Genomic DNA, 18,122 nt, shown 5'->3' on the forward strand with positions numbered 1-18,122 from the left:
TAAAAAATCTCTGTCCTCTAGGGCGGCATGGCAGAAAGTAATTGAGAACCACCGATCTACTGGAACATACTGATGCAAATCATGTGACTCGGATAAATAAAACAGCATGAATGAACTGGCTACGCCAATAAAGGCATCAACTAAAAAAAAAAAAACCAGCTGGTTTCTTCTATTTGATTTGAATTAGCTCACTGTATTTAAAAGTGTCAAATTACAGCTGTTTTTCTGGGTCAGTTCAAGAAAGAAGAAATGATACTTGAAGGATATGAGCAAAGTAAGATATTTCATGATTGAAAGCTACTAAATAGTCTATTTTCTTTAGACTATTCTATTCTATTTTATTCATTATCATTATCTGTCATAAACAATTTCCCCTTTCAAATAATGCATACATTAAAAAAAATCCATACAAGTGAAAATTAGTTGTAACCTCCAGAATTGCGATTTGACCACTGACATGCTGATGGTTCACCCACAACCAGGCTCTTTTTTATATTCTGTTACAAGAGGTGTACATATACATGTATATATATACATATATATATGTATATATATACATATACATATATGTATATGTAGATATATGTGTAGACTTTTGAGTGACTTTTGAGTGTGTAATACTTGACATTTATTTTTTGATAAATCTTTGTACTGATCACTTCAACAGAAAAATGTGTCACCCTCTCAAAGAGCCTGCAGTGTTGTGGGTTACTTTGCATTTCAGCCTGACATTTCCTGACAGCCTGATAGAATCACAATACAGATTCAAAGGAAGAAGTGTGGTATAAATGGTTTGCTGTGTTGTTCTGAGTTCATAATAATAGCCGTCCTGTTGCCACCATGTCTATGCTGCTCAATGAAAGAAAACTAGTTTGAAGTGGGCCAACAGCCTTTGCCCATAGATAATCGTTACAGCATGACCCTCAACTCCATGACCACTTTCACCACAAAGACTGACTTACAGTCAGAGTTTACATGAGCTGAGCATCAACAAACATATTCACAGCCTTGGATTTATTTTTGAACATTAACAACAGATAGCAGACCAGCTGCTACACACTGAACTCATTCAAATAGTTTTGTTTTTTTTGCCCTTCTTTAAAGTTTGTTCAGCTTGCCCCTCTCTCTCTCTCTTTCGGGCCACATACCTAACCGGCAGGAATGTGATTGTGCTGCAGTCGAGGAGCCGTCAGACTTGTGGCTACAAGCTCACAGCCGATTGCATCACATCTGAGTGAGTTATCTCTGTGAGTGTGAGGGTGTGTGAGGGTTTTTTTTTCCCTCTGCTTCTATTTAATATGTAAAGCCAGACCAGGAAGTGCGATGCTGTGACAGAACAGAAGACAGCTTGCGCACAATGGCACTATGTCTGCCTCTCGGCCCGGTAACATGAGAGGCCCTTGGGTGAAGACCCCTCTCCTGCTGCTGCTGCTGCTGCTGTTGATAACTCTGACTGGGACAGGTGAGACTGGGAACACTGTATTATTTTGAAAGACAATCTCCACTGTCCTGTCTCCTCGCTGGTCTCTCATTTGTGCTTCAGTCCGTTTTTCTCACTTTGTTGAAGCTCCTGTATAAATCTTTGATGCTGTAGAAAACTTTTATAGGTTTTATAATGTACTGAGAAGTGTCAGACAGGTACATTAAAGAAGAACCAAATTACAAATCTTTGTGTTCTTCCACTTGTCTCAACAATGCTGTGTTTAGAAACTGGGGAAGAAGGAAAAGAAGTGACCAAGAACAAGGAAGGAGTTTTATGAAGAATTGGATGATTAAATCCAGAACACGGCTGTAATACAACATCACAGATGCTAAAAACTGCTTAATACCACCTCTGGCTAACTGAATAACAAATTAAACCCTTGCATTAAACTCTCGTACATTATAGTGTATCAGTATTTTACAGCTATTTTTCCTTTTCCTCTTATATAGTATATAGTATCTCCTCTTAGGCAAGAGAAACAGAACAAGTTGCCCAACAGGTTGAATATCGCCACCTCCTCTGTTTCGTCCAATGCAATAAGGATATGGTAACAGTTTAGATTTTCTTGTGGCCAGCGTTTGAAATCGGATGTCTTCAGTTCCTGTGTGAACTGAGAGTTCTATTCTCCTCTGCAGAAAACACCCCCGTTACAACATAACTGTCTTCTTCTTCTTCTTCTTCCTCCTCTTCTTCTTCTTGTGTTTCCTTTGTAACATAAATGCCACGTGTTTCCCTTCAAGTTTCACTTTTACAATGAAGTGACAGTGGTATGAGCGGAAGTAATGAGAGGGTTTTTTTATTGCAGTTTCAGGCCAATCAGAGGGTGATTATGCAGATCCAGAGGCTGAAAGCACTGACGACTCAGACCCAGCTGAAGCTGACGCAGATCCCGCAGGTGAGATGTCAATCAAAAAGGTTAACCAAAAGCAACAAAAACAAGAAAATATACTCCATTACAAGTAAATCCTCTGCTTTAAATGTCACACAGGTATTATCAGCAATATGTAAATACAGGCTTTAGTGACTCAGCTGGATTTGCTTTTTTAAAAAAATGTAAATCCTAGGTTTATTTTGTCAGGGGAGTGGCTGTTGTCATCCTTTTGTCCACACTGGTGTGGATTAAATAACGTTTTTCTTAGTTGAACTCATTCTTAGCAAATAATTGCATATCAAATCACAACAACCTGACAAAACTGAGTGAACAAGAATAGAGTAAGGTCATTGTGTTTCCCAACCCTGGTCCTCAGGGAACACTGCCCTGCCAGGTTTTAGATGTTTCCCTGCAACAGCACACCTGATTCAAACGGTCAGCTCGTTAGCAAACAGCCTGATAACGAGCTGTTCATTTGAATCAGGTGTGCTGGAGCAGGGAAACATGTCAAACATGCAGGACCAGGATTGAGAAACCGGGTGTGAAATATGTTCTATGTATGAAATATTGTCATCACAATCATGTGTTCTCTCTCTATTAGAATCACTGCTCACTGAATCAACTGTGTCTGATGCCACGTTACCACCAGAGCCTCCAGAAGACCCAGGTAAGTTCAGCTGCTCCTGTACAATCATCCAGCCTCAGGGATAATACAGTCCATTTAATATGCTAAATATACAGTCCTTAAAACAATGAAACAGTACTCAAAGTGAGTGGTTCAGTGTTTCCTCTGTTGTTGTTCCCTGTAGCGATCACAGAAGAATATGTCGGCTCAGGATTCACTGGTACGTCACTCACACTGTTGTTTTTCTTTTTGCAGTAACCTTTTCACTGATCCTCAAAGATTCCTACACATATTCCTTCAGTATTTTTTGTCTGTTTGTTTGTTTTTATGCACTTTGAGGTGTAAAAAAGGACAGAATGAGCAAAATAGTTTTATTTCAAAGTGAAAAACAACGTGAATGTGAATGTTTGTTTGTCTCTATGTGTGTGTGTGGCCCTGCGATGGACTGGCCAACTGTCCAGGGTGTACCCCGCCTATCGCCCTATGTCAGCTGAGATTGGCACAGCAACCCCCGCGACCCTCTAGTGAAGGATAAATTGGTAGATAGTGGTTGGATGTATAGTTCATAGCTTAAAGAATGAGAATTACTGTCATCACCATCAGCACAATACCTTCACATGAAAGTATGGGAGAATCAAAATGGACAATTATATTAAAGTAATAGAATGACCTCCATATTACCATAATTACCTCTGTTACTGTCTTTTTACTGTTCTGTAATATCGTGTAACATAATCTTTGTAAAAATTGTTCAACACTGTGTAAAAGAGGAAGTTTAGCCTTTTAAATCTGCATAAATTCAGCTGCTTTTGTTTCTTATGACAGTGAAGACTATAATTTTTTATCATAATTCAAACGTTCTCTCCGCAGAATCTTCATTTCTCGGCCCAGAGGAGCCCAACCCGTCAGGATACAACAGCACAGCAGATGAGGACGAGCAGAATTTGACTTTTGTCGTCATCCCGGCTCTGGTCGTGCTGGTTGTTGTTGTCATTGGAATGATAGTGTGTGGTATTTTCATCAACCGCAAGTGGAACAACAAAAGAAGAAGTCAAGGTTTGTCCAACTCCGAGGAGAACACTTTGAAAGTTATTGAAATAGTCGGTTAAATCTCTGAAGCTTCTCTCATTAGATGAGGGCTGAAACAACAGTAGGGCTGAAACAAGCTTTTTAAAGAATTAAATCGTTTTGGTTTGTGGACGAAACAAGATATTTGAGAACATCATCATTTTCAGGTTTGGGAAACATTCATCAACACTTTCTGGACCAAACCATTACTCGATTAATCGAGATGATAATCAACAGATGAATTGATTATGATAATAATTGGTAGTTGCAGCCCAAAGGACAGACTTTCATACTTTACACATGAACGCATGGTATTTGTCACTAGTGCACATTAAGGTACTTCACATATTTATTAGACCATCTGTCATTAAAAAATGGAAAACATAAATATTTTAGAAATCTTTCAAAAATTTTTATTGTTATTTATTTGGTAAAAAACTGAATTCACTGCTGTGTACCCACATTTGAGCCGCTAAAACAAATGTTCGGTTCATGAATGCATGTAAATAACTATAATTTGACATCTTAATAATATTCATAATAATTTGCTTTTCTACGTTTTTCAGGTTTTTTTTGTAAAACAGTGAATTTGAACATTCATGGATAACAACAATAATTATATTTTACCATTTAAAAAAAATATATCATTTCAGTTAAAGAGCTTCTACATACTGGTGTTGTTTTTTTTGATAATTACCAATGCTGTTAATTTAGGGCAGCTGTGGCTAATACATTTGTTAAGCAGCACTGTACTGTATACGCAGGGTTGGTTCCAGATTTAGTTGTGAGGCATTAACTGAAGAAAAGCAGAGGAGCAGAACTATCGTACTTCCTCAAATCACACTACTCTGAAAGGTTATTATGGATATATGGATCAACACTGAAGTGAATCCCTGTTTCAAACTCTCTGTGCAGTTAACATTGACTGTAGGTGTCAGTGTGAGAGTGGATGTTAGACCTCTGTCTGTTGTCAGTGTGTGTCAGTGTCACCTGCCTTTCGCCGTGTGCTCTTTTGCATATTTTTACTTGGGAATGTGATGCTGTTTTTATGTGGTAATAACAGTGACTGAAGCATGTTCTCTACTCACAGAGCTCAGAAAAGATGACCCGTATTTGGATGGACCAGACACAGAGAAGGTACCAATGTGAGTACTGATCACTTTTGAAAAGTTATTGCAAATTCTTTGGAAATCGTAGCTCAGTTCACAGCAAGTCATTTGAACAAAGGAGTCATTCACCTGGGTGTGAACTTCACGCAAATGAGCCGATGATACAAACCCAGTACATCCTCTTTCTAATGCCTGGCAGAAACCAAGTATGACCAGTAAAATCTGAGTCACCACGGTACAGATTAATTCATCTGGAAAGCGTATTTTTGGACTTCAAAAGTCCCAGTGAAACTGTACATTTTGTGTGGAACATGAATCCCACTTAGCCTCTTTGCCAGGTGTTCCTGACCACATCAACACTGTCTCCGTTTAATCCATGTAAGTCAGGGGAAGGTGTGAGTCAGCGTGTGCACCCTGAAACTGAGCAAGCTCAATGGAATCCTGCCATGGTTATTTTTGATTAATCACACCTGTGCTTTCCCTACTTTGGCTGCAATGTCTGCCGTGAAAAAAAAAGCAAAACTCCACACCCCACAAGTACCTTGTAGTTTATGGAATTGCAGCATGTTTGTTTGTTTGTGTCATTGGTTACAGGTCAAACACTGTGGTGAATCATAATATATCTGTGTGAACGTATTCACAGTTGCTGTTGGTGTTAGAAAATGTAAACAAGTTATTTCACTGGGTTTTAGAGTCTCACTTGATTTCTTTACCATTTCAGGCCCATGTTCGAAGAAGACGTGCCCTCTGTGCTGGAGCTGGAGATGGAGGAGTTGGACCAATGGATGAAAAAAGATGGTTGGTTCCCTTGTATTTATATAGTGTTTTTCTGGTCTTGATGACTCAAAGCTGCTTTACACTACAGTTTTTGCCATTCATCCATTCGTATTCACTCACATCGCATTTCCTATCACTCATCTTTCATTCGCATGCTGCCAACATGGGGCAACGCGGGGTTAAGTGTCTTGCCCAAGGACACGTCAGCATGTAGACTAGTGAGCCGGGAATCAAACCCAAAACCTTCCAATTGAAAGACGCCTCGCTCTGCCACTGAGCTACTATCAATGTTTATTTTTTATATGAAAACACAAGACAATAAGATGTCCTTTAAAGTACACTCACGTGGTACAAACTCCTAAAATAAATTGTACCTTCATAAAAGTCAGAATATTAATGTTTTATTTGACTCTGAGGTGTCATTTATAGACGAGAATATATAAAATAATTACCTGTAACTTAATTCACTTCAGCTCAGCTTCACAAACCAAATCTATTCTCTGAAACTGTTTCAACAATAACTGAACATGAATTATAACAAAGGGAGAATTAGACAAAGTGAGCTGGTGATGTCCAGCAGAGGTCACTGTTGCTGTATAAGTGGAGCACACACAGCAGTAATAACATGGTGTTGTGACAAATCTTTGAATCAGTACTTAATTCCTTGCCAATGACTTTGATAACTGATTAAATATGTTTTCTGATTTATTATATTAATTATATATAAGTGTGAATATTTTCTGGTTTATTTTATATGAAGGAGCATAGACTCATTTTATGGACAAAACAAGACATTGGAGAACGGCAACATTATGATGTTACTGGTCGACCTTATTTACTGTTTCTGACATTTTATTGACCAAAATCATGGAATTAAACCTGCTGAGAATAAGACTCAATTTCCCCGCAGGGATTAATCAATCACACTGTTTTGTGTGAGATCTGTTTATTATATTTATGTCTCTAATTTCATGTTTATTTTTAAATCAGTTTGCATAATTTCCCTGACAAGAACAATCCCATGACATTCACAGGTTTGCTTGTTCTAGGTGAAACTGCAGAAGGGTCTAATCATGGCTAAATCTAATGATGGTGAGCATGGTTTATATTTGTAATCTGTTTTCTTATTTCATTTAAAATTTACACTGATTTCCAGTATAAAGGCACAGTATGTAACACATTTATTAGACCACCTGTCATAAAAATGAGAAAAACATAAATATTTTAGAAACATTTATAAAAGTTGTTTAAAACTTTGTAAAAAATATTATCATTATTTATTTGGCAAAAAACCAACTGAATTCATCTTTTTATACCCTGATTCTGTTCATGAATGCAAGTAAATAACTATAATTAGATTTTTTTTTTATTTGAAATTCATGGATAAAAATAATAATGATATTTTGCATTAAAAATAATTTGGTTAAAGAGCTTCTATATACTAGTGTATTAAAATGACAGATTTTGATGATTTAGGGCAGCTGTGACATAAACCTTACATTGGGTGGTGGTCTAATACATGTGTTAAACACTTTATATCTTATGAAGATTGTTGTTTGTATTGCTCAGCATCACTGCACCTGTGCTTTCAATCTTATTATGAACACTATAAAAAGATTGTGACAAACCTGTTGTTACACAAGGCTGTTGCTGTTGCTGTTGCTGCTGCTGCTGCTGCTGCTGCTGCTGCTGCTGCTAACACAACACAGATCAACAGCCGACTTGGGCAACAACAAGTTCTTTCATGTGGTTTCCGTCTTTCTGTTTGTTGTGATGCTTTGGCAGCTGCGTTCAGTGTAGCTGCGACTGACGAACTGTGACCCTCTCGTCGTGACGCATGGTATTGTTTGAGCGCACATGCACATTAACATCTGCTAGTGATCACAACAGACACGCATGGGAGTGTGTTGCAACTTAACTCTGGGGTAGCCTGCGTACTTGAAGTGCAAGGTCAAGGTCCACGAGTTGTTGACAAACGTCATTTACACACGGCTCCTTCCCAGGGTTATTACTTCCAAAGCTGTGCAAGGGTTCCATGTGACGGTCATTCAGCAACGACGTCCTCACTGTGTACACACGAGGTTACACAAGAGATCTCAAAACAGAAGTGAGCGGGACCTTATCGCTGCTGTTGTGGTTGCAGCATGTGATGCTACTGCAGTGACTGGGCCCTGTTTGTCAGAGCTGTAAAATTCCACAGTAACTCAGGCAAATTTAAAGAAGACAGCTAATACAAAGCAACTCTCAAAGTAGGTTTCAACTTACATTACATACAAAGTGGTCGTATTAAGGGCGTTTAGAAAAAAGAAAGTAAATGTATGAAATGCTGAAACGCTACAGAAGAAGATAAATGTGAACTCTTTATCACCTCATAAAATCACTGTGGTGAACATGTTAACAGACTATTTAGTTACTCAGCAAACACAGAACAATTAGGATTTGTGTCTCTGTTCACCAGATGCATGTTAATTGGATATTTATATTATACATTTCCTTTTTTTTATCCCAAAAAGTTGCTCATGCTTTGCATTCTGCAGTCTGTAATGGAATATTTTTTGTCAGTTAAAGCTGCACTCTGTGGAATGAGTTGGTTAAAATATGTGTTTAATCACTGATTTAGTGTTTTATCAGTGAAGCTTTTCCATTATACAGTTCTAACTCTACTCGGCTCTTCTTGGCTCGACTCCACTCGGTTTGGTATCAGTCACGTCGTTTTCCATTGCTATAGTACCTCCTCAATGTGGGAGGGGTCATCATAGCACGGCTGCATGAAGCTGCCGTGACATTGTTTTATACACAGCACAGACACACAAACGAGTGACTTGTCGAGCAGTTGTTCTCAGTGTAACTGAATCATTAGAATCAGTTCATTAAAAAGATTAGTTCAGTTCTTCCTGCATGACCGGAGCACAGACTCCGTCGGACACAGTCACAGCAATGAAATACAGCCGGCTTTCAACAGTGCTGTCACTAAACGCACCAGACTCCTTTGTTAGATATTGAGATTTTAGACATTTCCTTACTAAATGTTGGAGATTAACACGTTTTCCGGATTTTCAAGTCTTTTTAACTGATCTGCGTTTGGGCATTGTGCGGTTTGATTCCTGCGTCGGACGTCACGCTCATGACTCTTCCAGTGACGACACTCTCTGACCAATCAGAGGCCGGCAGTCTATCGACGTCACATTTTAGTATCGAGTCATTCAGAACTCGAGCCCAAAAAAGTTGATTGAACCAAAGCTATAGGCTATAAATGATATCTCTCTCTGACGTGGTCACCTCTCTCTGTCCCATGATTCCTTTGTCTCCAGTTTGACTGAGGACGCTCTCCCGGCATGTGAGGACACACGGTGAACTGCTGACAACTCTCTACAATGATGCGGCTACATTTGTAACCACAGGAGGGAATTTCTCTGCCAGGAAACAACATCAGACGACTTTAGGGACATGAACACACTTTTTTACAGTACAGTTGTGTTAAATATTGGCACCTTCATTTGTCAATGATACGTTTTTTTAAGCATTTAATGTATTGTTTCTTTCATGATATGTCTGTTTTTATTGTTCACCCAAATGCCTGTTTAGCAGTATTTTCTCTTACATAGAATCAACCCGGGGCTACACAGTGGCTAGCATTGTTGCCTCACAGCAAGAAGGTCACTGGTTTGAATCCCACTTGAACAAGGGGCTTTTCTGTGTGGAGTTTGCATGTTCTCCGTGTGTGTGTGTGTGTGTGTGTGTGTGTGTGGGTTCTCTCTGGATTTTCCAGTTTCCTCCCACAGTCCGAGAACATGCAGAGGTTAATTGGACACAGTAAATTGACCGTAGATGTGAATGTGTGACTGAATGGTTGTTTGTCTCTGTGTGTTTGTGCTGCGATCTGTCCAGAGTGATGACCTGAAGATAAAACTATTCAGTATGGAATGGAAACAAACACTGTGCTGTAATAGCTATCACATGTCCCCTGTTTGCCAAGTGGTACTATGGCAGATTAAATATGATCATGTTCACAAGGTCAGTTCTCTTCCTCGCCCCACACAGACGCTGCCACCGCCGCCTCTGCCTTATCTCCAGCTCAGAGTCTCTTTATTATGTTTCACAGCATGACTCTCCCTCCAGCTGCAGGTTTCAGAGGGGAAATATCCTGTCGATGATTGTAGGCATGCATGACACAGAGGGCCACTCCTTCTTCATGCCTGTGCAGCGCTGGCTACAGCTAATGGAGAAAGAGTTTTTATTCCGAAGGTGATTAAAATCTCAGAGTGTGAAATCAGAAACCCTCTTTTCCTGCATGCTGTTGAAATAGCTTTTTTAAAAAAGCTGCTACTGATAAGATTTCAATCTCACCGTGGATAATGTCTCTCTGACTGAATACATTATGGTGTTTAGATGTTATAATATAAGCTTTTTGGCCTAGAAGTGTTGGATCTTAGTTACATGTCATTACACTGTTTTAAACGTGAGAGCAGCTGTCTGTCACTTAGTATTTTGCAGAATCTTGTGTATGTAAATATTGCAATGGCGAAAACCAAGAGATGTTATTTTCATGGAAATCCTTGTTTAAATATTTAAGGCTGTAGTATTTTTATTTTGCTGTCAAAGCTTTAAATAAAATGTCATTGTCAAATGAATGAAAATGTGTATCTAAATGTTTAAGGGTGGTGGTGGTGTCACAATGGTCCAGCACTTTTCTCCTGGTTGAAATAAATGAAATGATCAACAAATAATACAAGCATCCATGAGCCCTTGACAATGCACTAAACATGCTCTAAAAGGCCTTCTCACGCCAACAGGAATCTGACAGTTTTGAATTTTAATAGTTTAAATCATAAAATCTAGTTCAGACAGAGTGATTCCTTATGTTTTGGTGATTTTCGGACTTTTCATCAAGCTTCACCTTTAGTTTTTACTTTATATTCCACGAAATATGTTGACATTTACACAAGACTTGGCACAGACATTTTATCTTTTCCAAACAATGAATTTTAATGTCTCTGGAGTAAAATGTGCCAACAGTTCTCAGATGGGTTACCAGAAATCATGGCACAACCCCTGGATGAACTCATTCCCCACACACTGTCATCATTAGGTCAGAAATAACCTGTTGTCTTTAATATTGTGTTAAATCATTTACGTATTGTCAGTTGAAGTGAAGCCACAGTTTCTGTTTTCAAAATGACAGTGTTGTGATATAGCCAAACCTTTACAGGCTCAATGCAATCCTTTTAGAATCTACAGAACACAAAGCAGCAGATTTCATACACACACACTGTGTCGTCATCGTCACACTGTGTCAGGCTGCTCACACTAAATGTTAACTATTTTATAATCAGAAACAAAGGAAATACTGAATTACTGCTCATGTAAATGGAGAAAGCAGTCTTTTTAAGTCTTTTTAACTGATCTACAGTTCGGTATTGTTCGGTTTGATTCCTGTGTCGTATGTCGCACTCAGGACTCTTCCAGTGACGGCACTCTGACCAATCAGTCTGGCTCAGCTCGCTTGGAACCTCACCAGAGCAGATACTAAGAAAAAGTACCAGGTCGGTATTATCGCTAATGGAAAAGCAAATTGGGACTGTGTAGTGGAAAAGTACCATAATAAACTATTGACTGACCACAAACTATACAGATGCCATCAGCAGAGATGATAACACAACAGGGTTTGTTTACAGAGTTCTATTCCGATCGAGTTACATGTATTTTATCGTTCTTTTGTCTAATCTTTGCTAATTAATTTTATTAAAATTACCTTTTAAAAAAGGGCAAAATGATTTGTAAAACAACACATCAGACAGTTCTAAAACACATGATTTGTGGGTTATGGACTGTGGCTTAGACAAAACAAGTGAACTGTTCATATCACCAAGGGGCAAAGGACAAACTTTAAACATTCCTGCTTTTCAAACGACACTGCTTTAATGCACCGTATGCTCGTGATGCAGGGAATGCAGAAACACCTTTCTACTTTGTCCTCTAATAATCAGCAAAGGATATTGCTGATTGTGTGTGAATGCAGCAGCGTCGCCCAACAGCACTACGTCAGACACCAGCCAAACTGGTTTATATGGGAATAAAACACAAGTGATTCTCCAGTGAGATTCTCCAGTGACCAAAGACACATGTACGTACTGTCTATAACGTGTTGATGTTTATAATCCAGATTACAGAGCATACATTTATATTTGCAGTGACAAATGACTCTGAATTGATCAAGCTTTTGTTGACTGAATGGCGGTTTCCCCAGCAGACACTGTTGCTGTCTGTCACACACTATCAGCAGCAGCAGCAACAACAGCAGCAGCAGCAGCAGCAGCAACAACAGCAGCAGCAACAGCAGCTCTGTTTGTTTGCCTCGCGCGTCTGTCGCAATCCTCGCATTCACTCGTTCTTGGGCAATCTTTAAATGTGAAACACATATTGTAATTCACACGGGAATCTGCGTGTGTTACATCTGAGTTGTGATGAGCAATTTAAAGCGTGTGAAACTTTCCTCCGGCCTCTTATGAAAGAGTGTCTCTTGCACCAGTCAAGTCATATCTGATGGGATCTGGAGCTGCAGAGAACACAGAGGCCATGTTCTCAGGACCTCCAGTGTATGTTACATTTTATTATTTTATTATTATTATTATTTTTATAAAATGTATCCCCTGGTGGCTTGAAACAGTGGTTCTTAAACTTTTTTGACCAAATACCACCTGTGGAAATAAGATCATTTGCTCTCTCATCATCCTCCTCTTCCTCACATATACTTCACAGTGAAATTAGAGTAAGATGGAGTGAGAGATAAGATATGACTCTAATTATTATTATCATTATTAATTACTTATTTTGTTTAATTTTCTACTCACTCCAGTCAAAATTCCTCAGCTCCACTCTGATCAAATAGAGTAGAACAGTATTTCTCATTTTCCTCCAAGTACCACCAGAGGAAGCTTGTGTGGTACATGTACTGCAGTTTGAGAACCACAGGCTTGAAATATTACTTATTTAGGTGAAATAATATTTCAAAAGTCAAAAAATGTCCTGAATTAACTTTTAAATATAAACAATTGACTACTCTTTCAGTCTGTGCCATTCATGACTACTGCCTTTGTCTCATCTCGATAAATAATAAAAGTGTGTCCGCATTTGCTGTGCTGGGAGCAAAATTCACCCTTTCATCTAGTCAGTGTAACACAGTTTCAGGTTTAGCATGTGGCTATTTGCCTTTCATAGTCTTCCTGTCGTCCATTAACTTAAAAATATCCACTTCTTTAAGCTGATAGAGCATAAAATGAGTCTCACTGTCAATCCAAAAAATGTGCCGACCTTTAGCCATGCTTTTGTTATGGTAGTCCTATTTGTCTTCTCTTATTTTCTCTTACATACGGTTTACATGCAATAGCAGCCCAGAGGATAGTCTGACTTTGAGACATTCAGTATAAAAAATTTAAGGCGGAATGCTATGTTTACATTTTATTTTGAAAGGTCCAGTTTTAGTCGGAAATGAGTGGTGTTCAGGTCTTGTGACATTTCCACACTGAACACATGTCAAGACAGACGGAGGCAACAGCAACATTGCAAACAGGTTCGAGTTTGACTCACAAATGACACACAAATGGTGCTTTTCCACTATGGCATGACTCGGCTCAGCTCATTTCTACTTGGTTGATTGTTCAGAGAGTGTCGTCACTGGAAGAGTCATGAGCGCGACGTCCAGCACAAGAATCAAACTAAACAATGTAGATCAGTTAAAAAGACTGAAAATCCTGAAGATGTGCGTTAATCTCCAACATTTAGCATGAAATTTCTAAAATCTCAATATTTAACAAAGGAGTCTGGTGTATTTTAGTGACAGCACTGCTGAAAAGCTAACAGAACTAATAAATAAGTACTGAAGTCATCTTTTTAATTAACTGATTCTAATGATTCAGTTTCACTGAAAACACTGGTTTGTGTGTTTGTGTCACGTACAAAATGACGTCTCTGCAGTTTTGTGCAGCCGTGCTATGACGACCCCGCGCCATGTTGAGGAGGTACTTTATAGTAATGGAAAATGAAATGACTGATACCAAACTGTGTAGAGTCAGACCGAGCCGAGGAGTGCTAGAACTGTATTGTGGAAAAGCGCCCAAAAGAACCACACACAAAAGTAAATTGTACTGGTTGTATTGTATTGGTTCTCTTCTTTCTTTTGACCCTCACCTGCTCCTGCACTGCTGCTGATTTCACATGAAATATGCAGGAGACAATACTGTGACATGGTTTCTGTTCACACAGATCAAACAGAGGCAGAATAACAACAAAAATCTCACTCTGCAGATTTAACATGTACAACAAGTTTAATGTATTTCTTTGTTTGACACTGCTGGTGCTGATGCTCAAAGACAAAGACAATGTGCACGACTGTTTCCACCGACCAATAAAAGAACTCAGAACGTTTATTCATTCAACTCATCATTTCAAGTTCAGATGTAATCTTAAAAGAATATGAGATTTTTAAAATGATTTAAAAATCTCATATTCACTCGAAGTTGACGAATGATCCATTTACTCCACTGTACTATTGTATTCTAGACTTTGTGCTTATAAATGAGAGCAAAAAGAAAATACATTGTCCCATTTAACATATTTTAATTTCCACATAAATGATGAAAGATTATTCTCTCTAATTCCGATCTCTTAAAATATTTAACAGAAAGGTTTCCTTAGATGAGCAAGCTCATGTCCTCACTGAAAGTGTAATCTGTAAGGCGTAAAACCATCGCATTTTAAATAAGGGAGACTTTTAATTACAGTTTGAATTAATTAAAATGTCCAAATTAATATTTGTAGGTTATTGTCATGTCTTTCCATAATTATTTGTGATAATATATTATCATCAGCACACAATATTGAGAGAATATTCATTAATAATAGTTAATAATTCGTTAATAGTAGTTTTGTTGTAAATAAATTGACTCAAACGCCAGGAACAGAAACCACACTAGCAGTGGTTTCAAGACAGGACCTGGGATTATTGTGAGGAGTCACTTTCAGGAGTAATTTACATAAAAGCACACACAGCCACAGCTGCTTTTAATCCCATTTCTGAGTGTGTTTAATAACAAAGCCTGGATATTTACAGTTGTGCTTTGTTTCCAGGGTCTGCTTTTCAGCTTTCATTGACTGGATGCCAGCCTCATTTCCACACTTCTCAGGATCACATGACTGGTGCTTAGTGATATCTCAGGCTTTCAGACTTTCCCTGGGGGTTCCAGATACCGGGCATGAAAATCACCCTCAGCCAAAGCTAACCAAAGCTGGCACTGCAGGGCAAACTTCGGCAATTTCAGCACACTAATCCACTGGAGCCTTTTTTATTTCTCCTCCCTTTTTGCCAGTGAATAAACAAGGTTCAATATAACAGGAGGATATAGTTTTAGCTTTTGATCAACATGAATTGTGAAAAACCTCATGTAAAACACTTTAAATACTAAAATGAAATTGATTTTATTAGTTTGTGGCTCATTTTCACATCTTATGAATTACCTAGAAAATGTTTTTACAAATTTAACAGTAAGCTTATTAGAAGTGGAAGAGTAATACAGATAGTTTACTTGTGTAAGAACACATTTAAGAGAAAGTAATTATTCATTATTATCCTTCATAAATCTATAATACGGTTGATTACAAAATGCTGCTAAACCAAAAACCACATTTTCACAGTCACAGATGATATTGTCCAGAATAAATTGATGCATGTCTTGCCACAGTTTGTTTTGAACTTATATTGAACATTAACACAAATAACACATTAAACAAACAAGCAAATAAATATACAATGCCATGGGTTATAGACAAAACACACATATGAAATGACAATGTAAAAACTATTTTATTATAAAACAATTATAATTATCATTACAAAACAATTAACAATTATAATAATCAAATAAATGACATATATAAAATGATACATTACATTTGGAGCACACATGATCTTTCACAGCATTTTCACAGATTTTCTATTGCAAGAGGAAGATACTGTTTTAATGAAAGTTTCATTTTTAACACCTTACATTTATGAATGTGAAAATTGGCAGTTCATGTTGTATTGTCCATTTAAAAGATGTTGTTACATCACATTTGAGCGCCCGCTAGCAAACAAAAACTTGTCGTCATCAAGCTGCGACACTAGTCGGTGGAAAGAGTCCGGAGCAGGAGACGAGCGAACCTGGCGGGTGTCGTGGAGGCTGTGAACGGCAAAAAACTGCTCTCTGTGGATGTGTTTTCTCTGTTTTCATGGTCGGAGGACATCATACGGCGCACACCCGAGGAACACACTCCAAGGTTTGACGGACGCGGGCTTCAATTTGACAGAGCACCACATGTTAGCTCACTTTATTTTTTGAGCTACTGGCTATTAGCATTACCCGGACTGGACTTGCAGAGGCTAGTTAGCTGCTGATGCTAACGTGGTAGCCTCTGGTAGCTGAGTGCGAACCGGTGCTAACATCCACTGCTGCAGGTGGGAAACCAAGAGGCGAGACGGGAGCGCGTTATATCTCACTGGAGCATACAGCGTTAGCCTCATCTGGCTCAATAACACACCTCGGCTTGGATACTCGACTACGAGGAGCCGCCCGGAGAGGCCTCTACCCCCGTGTCCAGCTTCCTATTTACCAGGTAAAAACAGTGTAAACGAACATAATGCGTGTTTTGTAAATGTTTTCCACCACCAGTACAGTGATGCACTGGTGGGGGAAAAGGCCTAGCATTAGCCAGCTAACGCGCAGCTCAGTGCTTAGCCGAGTTAGCATTGCTAACGCAGATGTGTAGATTGTTTAAAGTAGTTAAAGTAAACTCCTCTAACTGTGTCTGGATGTGCGCATCATGTGTTTATCTCGGCTGCATTAATTAAAGCTCGAAGAGTGAGTTTACATGCACTGGATCAGTCAGATCGATCTCACGGAGCCCTTTAAACAAACTGCACAAAGTGAACCAAACATGCGAGCAGAGCCATGCAACATGTTGGCTATAACAAATCCAGCTAGGCTTTTTACTTCTTAAACTCCCCGGAATTTTAAGAAACGAATGAAGGTGTGATTTTAGTTAATCGGGTGATCGATTTAAACTGCCGTTCATCGTACAATATCTCGTTTGCACGCAGGCTCTACTGAGGTAAAACAAATTTAAGTTTACACAAAAACATGACCAAAATACAATTTATCTGTTATTGGACAACGTGTGTTCTGCATGGAGATCATGATGAATTAATTAAGCTATTTGAAGTAAATATATTAATACTTGATAGTTAAATATGCACTGGCACATGTGACAACGCCTGATGGCAAACTTGGTTAGGGATTTTATGCATTCTCCTTCTCTATTAGATAACCCAAGGTAATGTACTGAGCTGCATTGAAACTTTTTCAAAAAGGTTAACTTCTGAAATTCGGATTCTGATATCTATAATATATTAAATGGACATGGCATAACAGTATATACAGTATCTAATCTGATGCTCCAGTCACTTTGTTTACACAAATACAGGACAATCACTTCTCTCTTTTAAAGTGCCTTCTTTTTTCTGTTTTTACAACGGTCTTGCTGCTATATTTTGTTATCTTATGTTAATTTATACATAGTCATAGTTTCTGGAAAAAATGTAAACAACATTTCTTATTCTTATTTTATTGTTAATATTTCTATTTTCTCTTTTAAAATTGTTATTTATATATTTGTATTTTGCACCAAGGGAGTGGCACCCAAATTTCGTTGTCCACAAAATAACGACAATAAAGGCTATTCTGATTCTATGAAATGTAAGTCCAGACACCATAAATGTGCCCCAGTTGACCATATAATATATTGTTTTAGGTATGTCTTTATCTTGTGAAATCTAAATATCACAAACTTTGAAATACATGGTTAGGGTTGACGTAGTTCACGCAAGAAGTGATCAAAACATGCTAAATCCGGATCGGAGGCAGAGGGATATTATGGCAAGTCTTTGCTGTTACAGGTTGACCTACACCTCTGGTTTTTAGACTCGTAGTTTCTTCTTAAGGAAAACACTTCTCAAGTCTTTCCTTAATGAGGTTGCAAAGACACAAAGCGTCAGTCTCTTGGTCCTGAAATCAGACATGTAAGCCAATGTCCTACATCACAGACTACATTTTCTTTTAGCCAGTCAGTGCGTTGTGAACCCACGATAAAAGGAAC

General features: G+C 38.4%; 1 protein-coding gene across 2 annotated transcripts; it reads left to right on the forward strand.

The window, feature by feature from the left end:
• The first annotated feature begins 1,139 nt into the window (after window positions 1-1,139).
• On the forward strand, window positions 1,140-10,623 carry tmem154 (transmembrane protein 154). 2 transcript variants are annotated; one of them, XM_058640469.1, is made up of 9 exons: window positions 1,140-1,462; window positions 2,289-2,378; window positions 2,956-3,021; window positions 3,164-3,199; window positions 3,850-4,035; window positions 5,138-5,192; window positions 5,878-5,954; window positions 6,968-7,025; window positions 9,245-10,623. In XM_058640469.1, exons 1-8 carry the CDS (start codon window positions 1,366-1,368, stop codon window positions 7,012-7,014), a joined length of 654 nt encoding a protein of 217 aa, XP_058496452.1. In that variant the 5' UTR covers window positions 1,140-1,365; the 3' UTR covers window positions 7,015-7,025; window positions 9,245-10,623. The 2 variants fall into 2 exon arrangements, with proteins under 2 accessions (XP_058496452.1, XP_058496453.1); XM_058640470.1 differs by having other exon boundaries at window positions 6,983-7,025.
• The last annotated feature ends 7,499 nt before the right edge of the window (window positions 10,624-18,122 follow it).

This window comes from Solea solea, chromosome 10 (genome assembly GCF_958295425.1).
Source record: "Solea solea chromosome 10, fSolSol10.1, whole genome shotgun sequence".
Taxonomy (NCBI): Eukaryota; Metazoa; Chordata; class Actinopteri; order Pleuronectiformes; family Soleidae; genus Solea; species Solea solea.